We start from the raw sequence: 14,347 nt of genomic DNA, 5'->3' as shown, positions 1-14,347 counted from the left end.
TTCCCGCCGTTGGGCGTCGGCGCCATCTCGGGGGCGGGCGTCCGCCGTGAAGTCGCCGTCGCCGCCATGTTGGAAGCGGGGGCGTGGCGGGGGCGTGGCCAGGCCGCCGGCGCTATAAAAGAGCAGCAGGGGTGCCAGGCGCTCCTTTCCCGCCGGGCTGCGGGGTGAGTGGGGGGTCAGGGGAACTTGGTGGGGGGGGGGGGAACAAACACACCTGGGTCCATTTCCCCCACTTGGGGGGGGGGGGCTGTTGCGGTGATGACGCCAAAGACTAGAGTCTCCGACCCTCCCTGAGGACGCCATAGGCCTGAGCGACGCCCCCCCCCCCCTCACCCGGACGCCGTGCTCCCCGCTGTGCTCACACCCCCCCCCCCCCCCCCCCCGTCTGTTGCAGGTGGCAGCGACCGCCGGGACCCGGATTTCCCTGGGTAAGAACCCCCATGTCCGTTCACCCACCCCGGTGTCCCCCCCACGCGTGATACACCCCCCCACCAGGTCGCGGCGGCAATGAGGAACCGGCTCGAAGAGCGTCTGACCCCGCAGTGATGACCACTCGCAGCGCCCTGAGCCGCCGCGACCCCCCCCCCGGAGACACCCCCCCCTCCCGTGGGGACCCCCGAAACCCCCTGACGCCCCTCCCCGGCCCTGGGCCCCTCCTTCCCCGCGACTCGTCTTTTCCAGGCCCCGGGAACACCCAGATACCCCAAGACCTTCTCTGTCCTGGTCCTGGGGACCTCCCCTGTACCCCGAGACCCCCCTCGCCGGGCCCCAGGGCCCCCCAACCCTCCGGGCCCCCCCCGCCCGGCCCCGGGCCGCCCCAAGACCCCCTTGTACCGTCCATGGGGACTCCCGAGCCCCTACCCCCCCTCCCGACACCGTTTCTCTCTTTGCAGCCCCGGACGAGGCCTCGGGACCGACGGCGTCTCCGTAGGAGGGGGGGGGGGGGGGGGGCCGCGTTTGGGTGAAATAAAGGCGAGTTTGGGTCCGAATGGGGCTTCTGCGCTTTCTTGGGCCGGCAGGGGGCGCGCGTTACCCGTGGGTGGGGCCGTCGTCACGTGACGCGCCGTTCCCGCCTTCGCCCGCCGCCATTTTGGGAAGGGGCAGCGGCGCGGCCGCCATCTTGGGTGAGGTACGCGGGGCGGGGGGTGGGGCGGGTGTTATTGTAGGGTCGCTGGCGTGGGCCCCGCCTCCCCCCCCCCTCCGTGAGGGTACGGCGGCATCCTGGCTCTCCCCGTCCCCCCCACAAGTGGACCCAGACGTCCGGGCGCGGCCCCTCCTCCCGGGAAGGCTCCGGCCGGCCCCTCCCCTCCCCGTCCCGGGTGGACCCAGCCGTCCGGGAGGGACCCAGCTGTCCGGGGAGCTCCGCGCCACCCCCCCCCCCCCCAGAGGGACCCAGCCGTCCGGGGGGGTCCTCACCCCTGGAAGAGGGACCCGGGGGGGCTCCCCACCACCACTGAGGGACATAGGCATTCGGGCCCCGCCCCGCGCTCCAACCACTTCCGGGTCACCCCCCCCCGAGGTGAGCCCCGTGATATGGGGGGGTCAGGGAGGTGTTGGGGGGCTGGGGAGGGGGTTCGGGACCATACGGGGAAGGGAGGGCCTCGCTGTGCCCCGTACGTGGGGCTGGGGGGGGCTGATCTGTGTCACCCCCTGCTCCATGGAGGGGGGATCACCCTGTGTCCCATCTTGGGGACAGGGGTCTTCCCCCCCCCCTTATGTTCTGTGGGTCCCTGGGGGTGTCAGTGTGAACCCCTGCTGCACTGGGGGGGGGGCGGATATCACACCCTGCTCTCTCTGGGGGTCTTCAAGGTGAGGGGAGGGTTCTTTCCACCCCATGCCCCATATGTAATGTTGGGGGGAGGTGTCAGTCACCCCCCTGCCTCACCTGGGTGGTCCTGGGCAGGGTCTCCGTCACCCCCCCCCCCCCAGTGCGTTCCTCTGGCCCCCCCATCTCTGCCCCCCATCTCTTGCAGCCCCCCCCCCCCCGATGTGGCGCTGGGTGCGTGACCCGCCGTGGGGCCGGGGTCCCCCTCCCGAGCTGGGGGGGGTTCCGGACCCCCTGGAAATCTGCCTGGCCTTGGCGCGTCATCTCTTCGACCTTTGCGCCGTGGGGTGCCTGGGGGCGGCGCGGGTGGCACTGGGGGCCTTGGGGGTGCGGGGGGCTTTGGGGGCTCTGGGTCTGGGGGGCGCGGGGGGGGCCTGGCTGCAGGGGGTGGTCGCCTTCTTGCTGGCGGCTGCCGCGCTGCGGCTGCTGCTGCGGCTGCTGCTGCAGCACCTCCTGCCCCTGGCCGCCCTCTACGCCCTCCTGCAGGCCCTGGTGCTGGCTGCCAGCCTGCGCCCCGGCCCCCCCGTCGCCCCCCCGCCTGCCCCCCCGCCTCCGGGGGAGCCCCCCGAGCCGGAGGAGCAACCGCGTGGACCCCCCGACGGACGGGAGCCCCCGGCGGAGCTGCGGGATGCCCCCACAGAGCGGCGACGAGGTGCTCCTTTGGAAGGGCGGGAGTCCCCCCTGGAGCGGTGGGACCCCCCTGTGGAGCAGCAGGACCCCCACCCGGAGTGGGATGACCCCCTGACGGAGTGGTGGGACCCCCCCACCGAGCGCTGGGAGACCCCCGGGTGCAAGGAAGGGGAGAGAGTGCTGGTGCCCGGCCCCTGTGCGGACTAGGGGGGGCCCCCCTGGACCACTGGGACCCACCAGCAAGGGTTGGGGATGGTGGGTGATGGGGCCCCCCCCCCCTCCCCAGCACTGCCTGAGGCCCCTCCGGGCGGTGACAGACCCCCAAACATTCCCCCGCCCCCCCGGCCCCCCTCTGTGGGGTCCTGGAGAGGGAGAGGCCCCGCTCACGGGGGGGGGGAGGGGGGAGGCTCCGCCCATCGGGAGGTCCCAAAGACAGTGACCCACCCACTGAGATGATTGCTCCGCCCACTGTGAGGTCACGAGGACTGTGGTTCTGCCCACTGTGAAAGGCCCAAGCAGGGGCTGAGGCTCCGCCCCCCGTTGGGCCGCCAGGACAGGCCCCGCCCACTGTGACATCGTAAGGACTGTGGCTCCGCCCTGCTGTGAAACGCACACGGACTGAGGCTCTGCCCACTGTGACGCCCCGCCCATCTGTGCCATAGCCCTGCCCACTGTGATTGGGGCCGCCCCCGGGTTCCTGGTCCGGCCCACGCTCGGGGAGGCTCCGCCCACCGTAGCCAGCTCCGCCCACACGCGTGAATGCTTCTGGACTGAGGCCACGCCCAGGGGCGCGCAGGCCCCGCCCACTGCAGCACCTCCTCCGCCCCGTGGCCACGCACCCTCTCGCGGGCCCCGGGGCCACGCCCCCACACGGTTTTTTGGTAAATAAACGGGATTTTGGGTCCCAGCAGCGGGTGCCGGTGACGGGGGGTGGGGACGCCTCGCCCGCACCAAAGATGGCGGCGCCCTCAAAGGAAATGGCGGCCGCCACTAAAATGGCGGCGGGGAAGACTGCGCGCGTGCGCGGCGCACCGAGGACCCCGCCGGGGCGACGGCGGCGGGCGCCTGATCCGGGTGCGGCGGCTGAGCGGCAGGAGCGGGACGGAGAGCGGCGGCGACGGTCCGGGAAGGGTGCGGGATCGGCGGCGGGGGGGTCCGGGAGCCGTAGGGCCGTCGCGGCGGGGTCGGCGTGGTCGCAGGCGCGCGTAGGGCAGCCCCTGCCGGCCGGGGAGGGGGTCCTGCTCAGCGCATGCGCAGCGGCGTCGGACGGAGGAGACGGAGGGACGGAGCCGCCTGGCAGCTCCTCGGCCCCGCTCAGCCCCGCCGGGCCCCGCCGCCCCCAGAGACGTCGCAGCGAGGCGGAACCGCCCCCGCTGAGGTTGGGGGGGGGGGTGTCGGGAGGCGGCGAGGGGGGCTCGGGCCGTGCCGGGGTGGGGGGGCAGCGGGGTAACGGCCCCCCCCCCCCCCCGCCTCAGGGCCGCCATGGCGGAGGAGCGGCTGGAGGTGCTGGTGAAGACGCTGGATTCGCAGACCCGCAGCTTCCAAGTGGAGCCGGAGGTGAGGCGGGCGGCGGGCAGGGGGACGGGCAGTGGACGGGCAGGGGGTGATCCCTCCCGGTGTGTCCTGTCCCGTCCCCCGCCAGATCTCGGTGCGGGAGTTCAAGGAGCGCATCGCTGGCGCCGTCAGCATCGCGGCCGAGAAGCAGCGCCTGATCTACCAGGGGCGGGTGCTGCAGGACGACAAGAAGCTGAAGGAATATAGTGAGGAGGCGGCGGGGGGGGTGTTTTGGGGGGGTTGCAGGGCATTTGGGGGAGCTTGGGGGGGTCCTTATGGGGCTGGGGGCCTCTAGGGGGCGGGTTAGATCTGGGGGGGGTATTGGGGGCTTGGGGCAGGCTTGGGGGCCTGGGAGGGTGTTTAAGGGAGTCAGGGGCTGGTTTGGGCGCACACTGTGGGGTGGTTCAGGGCTGGGGGGGGCGTTTGGGAGCTTGGGGGAGAGTCAGGGCCTCTCCATGGGGCCTGGGGGGGTTGTTTGGGGGCTTGTGGGAGGGTCAGGGCCCCTCCATGGGGCCTGGGTGGCCCTGGGGGCCAGCAGGTTAGTGAGTCCCTTCCACGTTTTTCTCTCCCCGAGCAGATGTGGGGGGCAAAGTGATCCACCTGGTGGAACGGGCCCCCCCCCAGGCCCAGTCTCCCTCCTCGGGGGGTCCCTCAGGGCTGGGGTCCTCCTCCACCCCCCACAATGGGGGGGGCCCCCGGGGGCCTGGCCACGACCGCAACGCCAACAGCTACGTCATGGTGGGGACCTTCAACCTCCCGGTGAGCGGCGATGTGGGGGGGGCTTGGGGAGGGTGGGGGGGCTTGGGGGGGGGTGGGGGTTGGGAGGAAACACGCAGTTTTGGTTGATTTTGGGTGGATCTGGGCGGTTTTGCCATTCCGCAGATTGATGGCTCTTCTGTTGATGTCCACATCAACATGGACCAGGGCCCTGTCCAGGTGGGTGCCCCGGGGTGGGGCGGCTGCATCCCTCTGCCGGGGGGGGCTGGCTGGGGGGCCCGGCAGGGGTGGGCTCCATTGTGCCCTATCCCCCCCAACGTCGACCCCCTGTTGCTGTTGCAGAGCGAGCCCCGCATGCGGCTGCTGGTGGCCCAGCACATGCTGCGGGACATCCAGGGCATTCTGAACCGCCTGGAGGTGAGCAGGACCCCCCCGAGACCTCCCTAAACCCCAGCCGGGTGGGAGCAGCCCCCCCCAGCTCCCCCCAACCACCCTCCTCCCTCCCTCCAGGGCAGTAGTGGGGCCCGCTCGCCTGCCCAGGCTGAGGGGCCCCCCCCACCCCTCCCCGAGGAGCCCCCCGCAGAGCCCCCCGCCGCCCCCCCTGAGGAGCGGATGGAGGCCTCGGAACCGGCAGCGACAGGCAGCGAGGAGCCCCCGCAGCCTGGCCCTGAGCCCCCCCCAGCCCCGGAGGGTGCTGTCAAGTAAGTGAAGAGACCCAGGGTGGGGAGGGGATGGGGGTGTGGCAGCCTGGGGGGGCCCCGTTCTCACCCGCTGCCCACCCCCCCTGCAGCCACCCCTCGCCAGCCGAGCTGGTGGAGGTGCTGGGGGAGCTGCGGCGGCTGGAGGGGCGGCTGGAGCCCTTTCGCCAGCGCTACCAGGAGATTCTGGGCAGCGCCGCCTCCGCCGACTACAACAACAACGTGAGTCCTGGGTGGGCCCTGGGGAGTGGGGGGGCTGCAGCCCCCCTTTTCCTCAGGGCGGTGGGGTGTTCCTGGAGGCCCACAGCCTCTCCCTGGGGTGGTACGGCCCGTGTGTGTGTCCCCCCCACTGCGGGGAGGTGGTACAGCCCACAAGTGTGCCCCCTCTGGAGGGAGGTAGTATGGCCCGTGTGCATCTCTCTGGAGGGACCGTGGGCCGTGTGTGTCCCCCTCTGTGGGGAAATGGTCCAGTCTGTGTCAGGTCTTTGCCCTGTGAATATTCCTGTTACTAATGCCCCCCCCCCCCCCCGCACTTTGGGGTGGTGGTACAGGTCATGGTTCTCCTTTGGGTTGTAGTATAGTCCACTGGTCCTTCTACTTTTCGGAGGTAATGGTACAGTCCAGGACACCCCGGCAGGTTGGGGTAATGGTTTAGGTCGGGTCCTGTTCCCGTCTCTCTGCACTCGTGGTATAGCCTGTCTGGTTCCCCCTTACCATTGGCGTTATGGTGGAGTCCCTTCTCTCTTTTTTGGGAGAGTGCTGTGGTCCACTTAAGTCCTGCCCCTGCTAGTGAGGTCATCGGGATGGGTGCTGATTGGGTGGAGCAGGCCGGGGAGGCGGGGATGGGCCTGGGCTGTACCATGTAGGTACGTGGTGGGGGTGGCCATGTTGAAGTCCCTGAGGGCCCTTAGTGCATTTGTGGGTTTGGGCAGTACCATGTGGGTATGTGAGGTGGGGTGTTAAGGTCTATCAGTGTTAATGCACTTAGGGGTTTGGGCGGTACCATGTGGGGCCGGGGGGGGGGGCGGTCACTTGGGGGGCTCTGGGGGACACTGGGGGGAGGTTGGGGACTCCGGGTGACACCATGTGGTACGGGGGGGGGGGGGGTGTGTGTTGCCTCCTCGAGGGGTCTTTTCGCAGCACCAGCCGGGCTGGGGGGGTCGGGGGTCTCCGGGTGTTCGGGGCCCCCCCTGACCCCCTGTCCCCCACAGACGGAGGGGCGCGAGGAGGCGCAGCGCCTGGTGAACCTGGTGGGCGAGGGGCAGCGGCTGCTGGGGAACGCGCTGGTGGCGCTGTCGGAGCTCCGCTGCAACCTGGGGGGGCCGCCCCCCCGCCCCCTCCACCTCGCCCGGCCCCTCCCCCACTACGGCCCCCCCATGCTGCTGCAGCAGGCCGCCATCCCCATCCAGGTGGGGGGGACACAGGGGGGTGGGTGGGGGCACCCCGATACGGGGGGTGCTGTGGGGCAGGGGGGGACCCTGATATTGTGGCAGGGTCGCCCTGGTATAGGGGCTGCTGTGGCGTGGGGGTCCCCCCAGGCGGCTGGGGGGACCCAGGTGTCCGGGGACCCCCCCTGACACCCCCCGCCCCCCCCAGATCAATGTAGGCACCACGGTGACGATGACAGGAAATGGGGCGCGGGCCCCTGCCCCCCCCGGCCCAGCTGAGAGCCCCCCGGGCCCCCCTCCCGCCCCCCCAGCTGCCCCTGGGGATCATCCTGAGGGGCTGCCGCCCCCCCCGGGCCCCCCCCAGGCTTCGGGCCCCCCTGGGGCGCAGCCGGGGCCTCCCCGTGTCATCCGCATCTCGCACCAGACGGTGGAACCTGTTGTCATGATGCACATGAACATCCAGGGTGAGTCCTGGGCCCCCCCAAGCCACCTCCCGGATACTGGGGTCCCCTGCTTTGACCCCCCCCCCATCGTGTGTGTGTCGTTCCCCCCCCCCAGACTCCGGCCCGCAGGCGGCAGGGGGCGCAGCTGGCCCCCCCGGGCACGGTCTGGGCATAGGTGAGTTATGGGGGGGGTCTGGGGGAGGTATTTGGTGGGGTGGGTGTGGGGCTGGGGGGGGCACTGAGGGGGGTTGGGGGCACTTGGAGGGGGATTTGGGCAGGTGGGGGTGGGGCTGGGAGGGGTTGGGGGGATTTGGGGGGTGGGAGTGGGACTGGGGACCCTGGGGGGGACATCGGGGGGGGCACCTTAGTTGAGTTGGGGGGCAGGGGGTGGTTCTGGGGGTTGCTCAGGGGTTTGGGGGGGGCTGTGGGGCAGGGCCTGAACCCTCCTTCCTTCCACCCCCACCCCCCCCCCAAGGCGGGGCCCCCGTGCAGCTGCCCCCACTGCCCCCCGAGTTCCTGCAGGCCGTGGCCCACCAGATTACCCAGCAGGCCGTAGCCGCCGCCGCCTCCGCCGCCACAGGTAGGGCTGCCCCACGGCGCTGCCCCACGTTGGGGAGCTGCCCCACAGTCCTGCCCCATAGCTGGGGGGTGCCCCACGGCGCTGCCCCGCGGCAGGCTGGGGGTCTCCCCGTGGCACAGGGCTGCCCCACACCACCCTGTCCCACGGCAGAGGTGGGGAGTTGGAGGGAGCATATGGCCGCCCCCCTCAGCCCCCCATCTTCCCTCTCCCCCCCAGGCCAGGCTGTCGGGGGGTTCCAGGCCCCGGCCCGGGTGGTGATTGCCCGCCCCACGGCGCCCACCCCCCGCCCAACGCACCCTGGAGCCCCTCAGGCCACCGCCACCCCTGTGAGTGTGGGGGGGCCGCTGGGGGAGGTGGGGGGGGGGGGGCTGCAGGGTCACTGTGGGGGGTGGGGGGACCCAGTGGTTAGGGGGGAACCCCAGGGGTTAAGGTGGGGGGCCCTGTGTGACCTACAGCAGTTGGGGGGTGGGTCCTGGGCTGTGGGGGGGTGGTTTTGCCTCTCAGGGTGGTTGGGGGGGAAGCGTCTCGGGGCTGGGGGGGTGGTGCTGGTGTTGAGGGGGGTCCGATGGTTGGAGGGTCCCCAAGTCTGACCCCCCCGACCCCCCCAGGCCCCCGGGGGGGGTGCGTCGCTGGCGCAGGTGATCAGCGGTCTCGTGGGGCAGCTCCTGATGCAGCCGCTGGTGCTGGGTGAGGGGGGGGCAGAAGGCGGTGGGGGGGGTTAATGGGGCGGGGGGGCACTGGCAGATGGTGGTGGTGCTGGGGGGTGTTGGGGGGTGGGGGGGTGTACTGGAGGGTGTTGTGGGGGTGCGGGGGGGCACTGGGGGGCGTTGGGGGGGCACTGGGTGGGGGCTGGCACTGAGGTACATCACGGAGGGTTCAGGGGATCTGGAGGGGCACTGGGGTACGTTACGGGGGCAGTGGGGGGCACTGGGGGGTGTTGTGGGGTACTGGGGGATGTTGGATGGGTGTTACAGGGGGGGTGGGGGCGCTGCAGCCCCCTGACATCCCCCCCATCCCCCCCCAGCCCAGGGCGGCTCCTCTATGGCCACGCCCGCCCCTCCCCCCGTCTCCTCCTCGGGGCCCCCCTCGACCCCCCCCACTGCAGCCACCCCCCCTCCCGCCGCCCCCTCCCCCACGGTGGGGGGGGGCCCCGGGGGGGCCGGTGCCCTTGGCCTCGGCCCCGCCCACCGCCTCCCCCTCCCCCCCCGCGGGCGGGGCCGAGGAGCCCCCCCTGGCCCAGCTGCTGGGGGGGCTGCTGGGGGCGGGGCCAGCCCCCGCTGTCGCCGTGGCGATGCCTGGAGTGCCTGCCTTCCTGCAGGGCGTGGCCGACTTCCTCCAGGTGCATTGTGGGAAGGGGCGGGGTGAGGGGGTGGAGTCACGGGGGGGCTTGGGAAGGGGAGGTGGGGTGTGATGGGGAGGGGCTAGAGGCTGATGGGGCGGAGCTGGAGGGCAGCAGGGGAGGGGTCTGATAGGGAGGGGGCAGGACCACGGGGGGCCTTGGGAATGGGAGGGAGTGATGGAGAGGGGCGGGGCTAGAGGGCAGCAGGGGAGGGGTCTGATGGGGAGGGGGTGGTGCCACATAGGCAGTGGGGGTGTGGCTACAAGGCAGGAGTGGGGTCTGATGGGGAGGGGGTGGAGCCATATGGGGAGGAGGTGGGGCCATGTGGGTCGTGGGGGTGTGGCTGCAGGGCAGCAGGGGTGGAGTCTGATGGGGAGGGGGTGGGGCACAATGGGGAGGGGGTGGAGCTACAGGGGGCCTTGGGAATGGCAGGTTGTGATGGAGAGGGGCAGCGCTAGAGGCTGATGGGGCGGAGCTAGAGGGCAGCAGGGGTGGGGTCGCATGGGGAGGGGGCGGAGCCAAAGAAGGAGCCGGGGTGGGGCATGGTGGGGGTGGGTCCCCCAGCACATATTGGGGGGGACCCCCAGCGCATACTGGGAGACCCCCCCCCAGCACTCCCTGTAACCCCCCCTTCCCCTTCTCCCCCCCCAGGCCACCCAGGGCAGCCCCGCCCCCCCGGCCGATGCTCCTCCCCCCAGCGACTCGGCCCTGTCCCCCTCCGACGCAGCCCCGCCCCCCTCCCCGCCCCCTCCCCCCGAGGGCTCCCCCCCTTCTCCCCCGCCCCCCTCCGCGGGGGGGGCTCGGCCAGGGGGGCCTCCCGAGGCGCTGCCCCCCGAGTTCTTCACCAGCGTGGTGCAGGGAGTCCTCTCCTCCATGCTGGGCTCCCTGGGCGCGCCCCCCCCTGGCCCCCCCGAGAGCATCGCCGCCTTCCTGCAGCGCCTGAGCGGGTCCCCCGGCTTCCTCGAGGGGGGGGGACAGGGCCCCGACGGTGAGGGGGCACTGGGACCCCCTGGGCAGGGCTGGGGGGGATTTCGGGCCCCCCCCGCCTTGATTCAGAGGTTTTGGGGTGCTGTTCTTCTTGTGAATGCTGCGATTAGGTCGGGGGGGCTGGTTTGGGGTGGCGGGGGCTGAATTCCTTCTTAATTTTATGGGGACCCTCAATCTCCCTGGTTATGGGGGTGGGGGGCGACAAATCCATCCCAAATTTATGGTGGACCCCAGTCTGCCGTTGTTTTGTGGGGGCCCCCAAGTTATACTTTCTTCTTGTCCCCCAAGTGCCCCCCAGTTTCTTGTGCCCCCATTTCCTCTCTTTATTTTATGGGGGGGGGGTGTCCCAATTTCACCCTGATTCTCTGGGTGCCCCCAGTTCCCCCCCCCCCATTTTTGGGGTTGTTTCCCAGCCCGTGCAACCCTTCATTGTCCATGTCCCCTCCAGCCCCCTGGGGGTCCCCTTCCTGCCCTTTTGGTGGGGGTGTCCATACAGGCCGTGAGGTGCCCCCCCCCCACCCTGTGTTGTCGTCATCCCCCCCCCAGGGTTTTTCGGGGCGCTGCTGGCGCTGATCTGCCAGCACCTCTCCATGGTGGACGTGGTGCTGCTGCTGCACGGGCGGTGCCAGCCCCTCCAGCGCCTGCAGCCCCTCCTGCGCCGCTGCTTCCGCCAGCGATACCTGGGGGGGCGTGAGCCCACCGACGCCAACGTACGGGTAAGCACACACTACCCCTCCCCCAAACTCCCCCCAGGACCCCATAACCCCAGGACTCCTTCTAGCAGTGCTAGGATTGGCAGAACTCCCCTAAATATGATCAGAGGGAGCTGGGGGACCCTAATCCATCCCCTGGGAGCACCCCAACCCTCCCACAGACCCCCTAATGCTCCAAAGACACACACCCCCCCCCCCGAGACCCCCATGGCCTTCTCGGGGACCCCTCAGAAGTCTCCAGGGACCGTGTAACCCTCCCTAGCACCGGAGAATGCAGCAGCCCCCCCCCCAAAGAAATAGTAAGAGAGTGAGTGGGGGGTGGGGGGGTTATTGCCCCCAGGTCCCCCCCTCTATCCCCCCAAACCCTCCCATGCACCCTGTAAGCTCCCTGGACCCCCAATAACTTTTTTCTTTGGGGAACCTGTAACACTTTCCAGCAACACTGGGGTAGGCCGGACACCCCCCCCCCCCCCCCCCCACGAAAATAAGATCAGAGGGAGCTGGGGGTCCCCTAGTCCCCCAAGGACCCCATAATCACCCTGAGGACCCTCCCAACTCTCTTGGGACCCCCTAAATGTCCAGGAATGCACTAATTCCCTTTGCGATCCCTTTATCTGCCCTGATCCACTGGTCTTATCCTCATCTCTGCCATGAGACAGGGGATGGGGGATGTGTGGGGCTTGCCGCCCCCCCCCCCCCCCATCACCTGGGGGTGTCGGGGGGGTGCTGACAGCAGCTCCCACAGGCGGCCACACACACCCTGATCACGGGGCTGGAGGAATTCATCCGCGAGAGCTTCGTGAGTGGGTCTGGGCGGGCTGTGGGGCACTGGGGGGGCTCTGAGGGGTGTTGGGGGGGAGTTAAGGGGCTGAGGGGGATTCTATGGGGGGGGTGGGTGTGGGTTTGGGGCAGCCATGGAGCGGGGTGGGGGGGCAGTTGTGGGGGACTTTGGCGGGGGGGGGGCATTCAGGAGACCTAAGGGGCGGCTGCAGGATCGTTCTGAGCTGGGAGGGGCTGCATGGGGCGGCCCCTGTGGGACTGAGGCGCCTCTTGGCTCCCTATGGGGTAGCGGTGAGGGGGTGCAGGGGAGGCCATGGGGCAGTTTGCGGGGGTCACCACACCCTAACAGTGCCCCCCCCCCCCCCATCCCAGGCTGGGGTGCGAGTGGCCGAGGGGGTTGACATCACCCGCACCAACGTGGAGTTCCTGCAGGAGCAGTTCAACCGCATCGCGCTGCACGTCCTGCGCTGCACCGGTGGGCGGGGGGGCACTGGGGGGGGGCAGCTGTGGGGCTGGAGCAATGGCCCGGCTCACTGGGATCCTGTGGGGCACTTGAGCAGGGGGTGCTCCCTGTCAGACCACAGGGTGGTTGTGGAGCTCCTGGGTGGGGGAGGGGGGGGGCAGTGTATGGGGCTCCCTGTGGGTTGGGGGGGCTGTCAAGCTTGATGTGGGGGGGGGGGGGTGGGCCGTCTCAGGAGCTCCACGGTAGCTGTGGGGCAGCGGCTGGTTGTGGGGCCCCAGCTCCCACCGTGGGGGGGGGGTGTCTGTGGGTTGCCGGGAGCGGCTGTGGGGCCCCTGTGGGTCTGACCGCTGCCCCCCCCCCCCCCCCAATCCCCAGATGGGAGCTTCGGGCCGCGGCTGCTGGAGCTCTGCAACCGGGGGCTGTTTGAGTGCCTGGCCCTGAACCTGCACTGCCTGCGGGGGGAGCGGGCGGCGCTGGGGGCCCTCATCAGCGACCGCATCGTGAGTCTGGGGGGGGGGCGAGACGGTGATCCCCCGCCCCTCACAGGACCCTCGTGTGTCCCGTGCCCCCGTTGCCGTCGCCCCCCCCGACGTGCGCTGTGCCCGCAGCGGCGGCTGTCGGCAGATGTCTCCCCGTCGCTGGTGAGCTGGCTGACGGCTGTGGTGGGGATGCGGCTGCAGGCGGTGCTGGAGCAGATGCCCGTCACCCCCGAGCAGGTCCTGCCCTACGTGCGCCGCCTCGGGGAGCCCGCCTCCCGCCAGGTAACCCCGCCCCCTGCCACAAAGCCCCAACTGCTAATGACAAACCCTGCCCCCCCAGGCAGAAACCCCACCTCCAGACAGCTCTGCCCCCGCCAGGTAACCACGCCCCCTGTGCAGGAAAGCCCACTCCCCGCCAGCCAACCCCACCCCCTGTGGGTAACACCATGCCCCCTGTAACCCCCACCCCACCGGCCCCTGCCTCCCGCTGACCACCCTGCCTCCCGCTGACCACTCCCCCATCCCCAGCCGCTGCCTGAGGAGCCAATGGACATGCAGGAGGCGGAGCCGCCCCCGGAGGAAGCGCAGGTAGATGGGACCTGGGGGGGGGCAGCTTTGCCGGCAGGGGTGGAGCTTAGGGGGAGGCGTGGCCTGCCCCGGCCCCTCCCCCTGACCCCACCCTCCGCCCCCCCCCCCAGCGGGACGGGGCCGGTTCCCCGGCCCCTGCCACCACGGCGGAGGAGGCCCTGCCCCCCGAGAGTGAGCCCTGGGCAGCCGCCGTGCCCCCGGTGAGTGCGGGGGGGGGGGGGGGGGGCGTGGGGCATCGCGGGTCCCCTCGACCCACACCCCCACCCCCCTTCCCCCAGGAGTGGGTGCCCATCATCCGCGAAGACATCCAGACCCAGCGCAAGGTGAAGCAGCAGCCGCCCCTCAGCGATGCCTACCTGACCGGCATGCCCGCCAAGCGCCGCAAGGTGGGGCCGCGCCCCGCCCCCGCCCCGCCCCACCCCAGCCCCACCCCGCTGACCACCTCCTCCCCCCGCCCAGACCATGCAGGCCGAGGGCCCCCCCCTGCTGCTGGCCGAAGCCGTGGGTCGCGCCGCCCGCGCCACTGGCGCCCGCCCCCTTGGACCCCCCGAGAACCTCAGCCGGGAGCTGAGCGAGGGGCCGCTGCAGGAGGGGTACCGCCAGCAGGTACCGCCACGGGGGGGGCACGCGGGGGGGGCACGTAGGCACTGGCTGGGGGGCAGAACAGTTGGGGGGGTCTATGAGAGATGGGGCGGAGTTGGGGCCTGTGGTGGGGGGAGGGATTGGTGATGGTGGGTGAGGGTGGGCGTATCCCATGGGGGGGGGAGTGAGAATGTGGGCGTGTCCTGGGGAGGGTCCCAACCCATGGTGGGGGGGCTTATACAGGTGAGGCAGTCCTCAGCCCACCCCTTAAACTGTTGGGGGGGGGGGGGTGAGTAACAGGGAAGAGGTAAGGAGTGGGCGGGTGGGTGCGTTCCAGTGGGCGGGGCTGCGGAGGGGCGTGTCCCCCCAAGCCCCACCCCCTCCCCAGCTCCAGGCCGACCTGCAGCGGCGGCTGCGCGAGGACCCCGACTTCTCCCCCCGGCGCTTCCCCAATGCCCACCGGGCTTTCAACGAGGGCCCCCCCCGCGGCCCTACCCAATAAAGGCTCTGCCCCCTGGCCCCCCACCCCCCGGGCTGGGCTCTGCCCCCACACGCTCTCGTTGCTTTTTCACCTTTTATTT

The 14,347-nt window shown here is 71.1% G+C and overlaps 2 protein-coding genes and 1 long non-coding RNA gene across 6 annotated transcripts; all 3 read left to right on the top strand.

Moving 5' to 3' along the window:
• Positions 1 to 88: 88 nt before the first annotated feature.
• Positions 89 to 989, top strand: LOC138682796 (uncharacterized). 3 transcript variants are annotated; one of them, XR_011322718.1, is made up of 3 exons: positions 89 to 164; positions 395 to 542; positions 894 to 989. It is a non-coding gene; the product is annotated as an uncharacterized lncRNA (long non-coding RNA). The 3 variants fall into 3 exon arrangements; XR_011322719.1 differs by lacking the exon at positions 89 to 164 and having other exon boundaries at positions 193 to 428; XR_011322717.1 differs by lacking the exon at positions 89 to 164 and having other exon boundaries at positions 193 to 542.
• Positions 990 to 1,156: 167 nt separating this feature from the next.
• On the top strand, positions 1,157 to 2,845 carry C29H6orf47 (chromosome 29 C6orf47 homolog). The gene is made up of 2 exons (XM_069774170.1): positions 1,157 to 1,519; positions 1,974 to 2,845. The coding sequence occupies exon 2, from the start codon at positions 1,988 to 1,990 to the stop codon at positions 2,660 to 2,662; it is 675 nt and encodes a 224-aa protein (XP_069630271.1). The 5' UTR covers positions 1,157 to 1,519; positions 1,974 to 1,987; the 3' UTR covers positions 2,663 to 2,845.
• Positions 2,846 to 3,609: 764 nt separating this feature from the next.
• Positions 3,610 to 14,294, top strand: BAG6 (BAG cochaperone 6). Of its 2 annotated transcripts, XM_069774024.1 has the most exons (25): positions 3,610 to 3,833; positions 3,931 to 4,012; positions 4,098 to 4,215; positions 4,587 to 4,768; positions 4,892 to 4,945; positions 5,069 to 5,143; positions 5,237 to 5,427; positions 5,517 to 5,646; positions 6,636 to 6,833; positions 7,021 to 7,276; positions 7,371 to 7,430; positions 7,731 to 7,835; positions 8,052 to 8,161; positions 8,444 to 8,543; positions 9,983 to 10,162; positions 10,708 to 10,877; positions 11,620 to 11,673; positions 12,027 to 12,129; positions 12,493 to 12,617; positions 12,726 to 12,878; positions 13,125 to 13,184; positions 13,295 to 13,384; positions 13,463 to 13,570; positions 13,644 to 13,790; positions 14,155 to 14,294. In XM_069774024.1, the coding sequence occupies exons 2-25, from the start codon at positions 3,938 to 3,940 to the stop codon at positions 14,266 to 14,268; spliced, it is 2,958 nt and encodes a 985-aa protein (XP_069630125.1). In that variant the 5' UTR covers positions 3,610 to 3,833; positions 3,931 to 3,937; the 3' UTR covers positions 14,269 to 14,294. The 2 variants fall into 2 exon arrangements, 1 of the variants encoding a protein (XP_069630125.1); XR_011322695.1 differs by lacking the exons at positions 12,726 to 12,878; positions 13,125 to 13,184; positions 13,295 to 13,384; ... (1 more) ...; positions 13,644 to 13,790; positions 14,155 to 14,294 and adding an exon at positions 8,860 to 9,174 and having other exon boundaries at positions 8,444 to 8,522; positions 9,826 to 10,162; positions 12,493 to 12,535.
• The last annotated feature ends 53 nt before the right edge of the window (positions 14,295 to 14,347 follow it).

Source organism: Haliaeetus albicilla, chromosome 29, assembly GCF_947461875.1.
Source record: "Haliaeetus albicilla chromosome 29, bHalAlb1.1, whole genome shotgun sequence".
Lineage (NCBI taxonomy): Eukaryota > Metazoa > Chordata > Aves > Accipitriformes > Accipitridae > Haliaeetus > Haliaeetus albicilla.
This window is presented reverse-complemented; position numbering and strand designations above follow the sequence as displayed.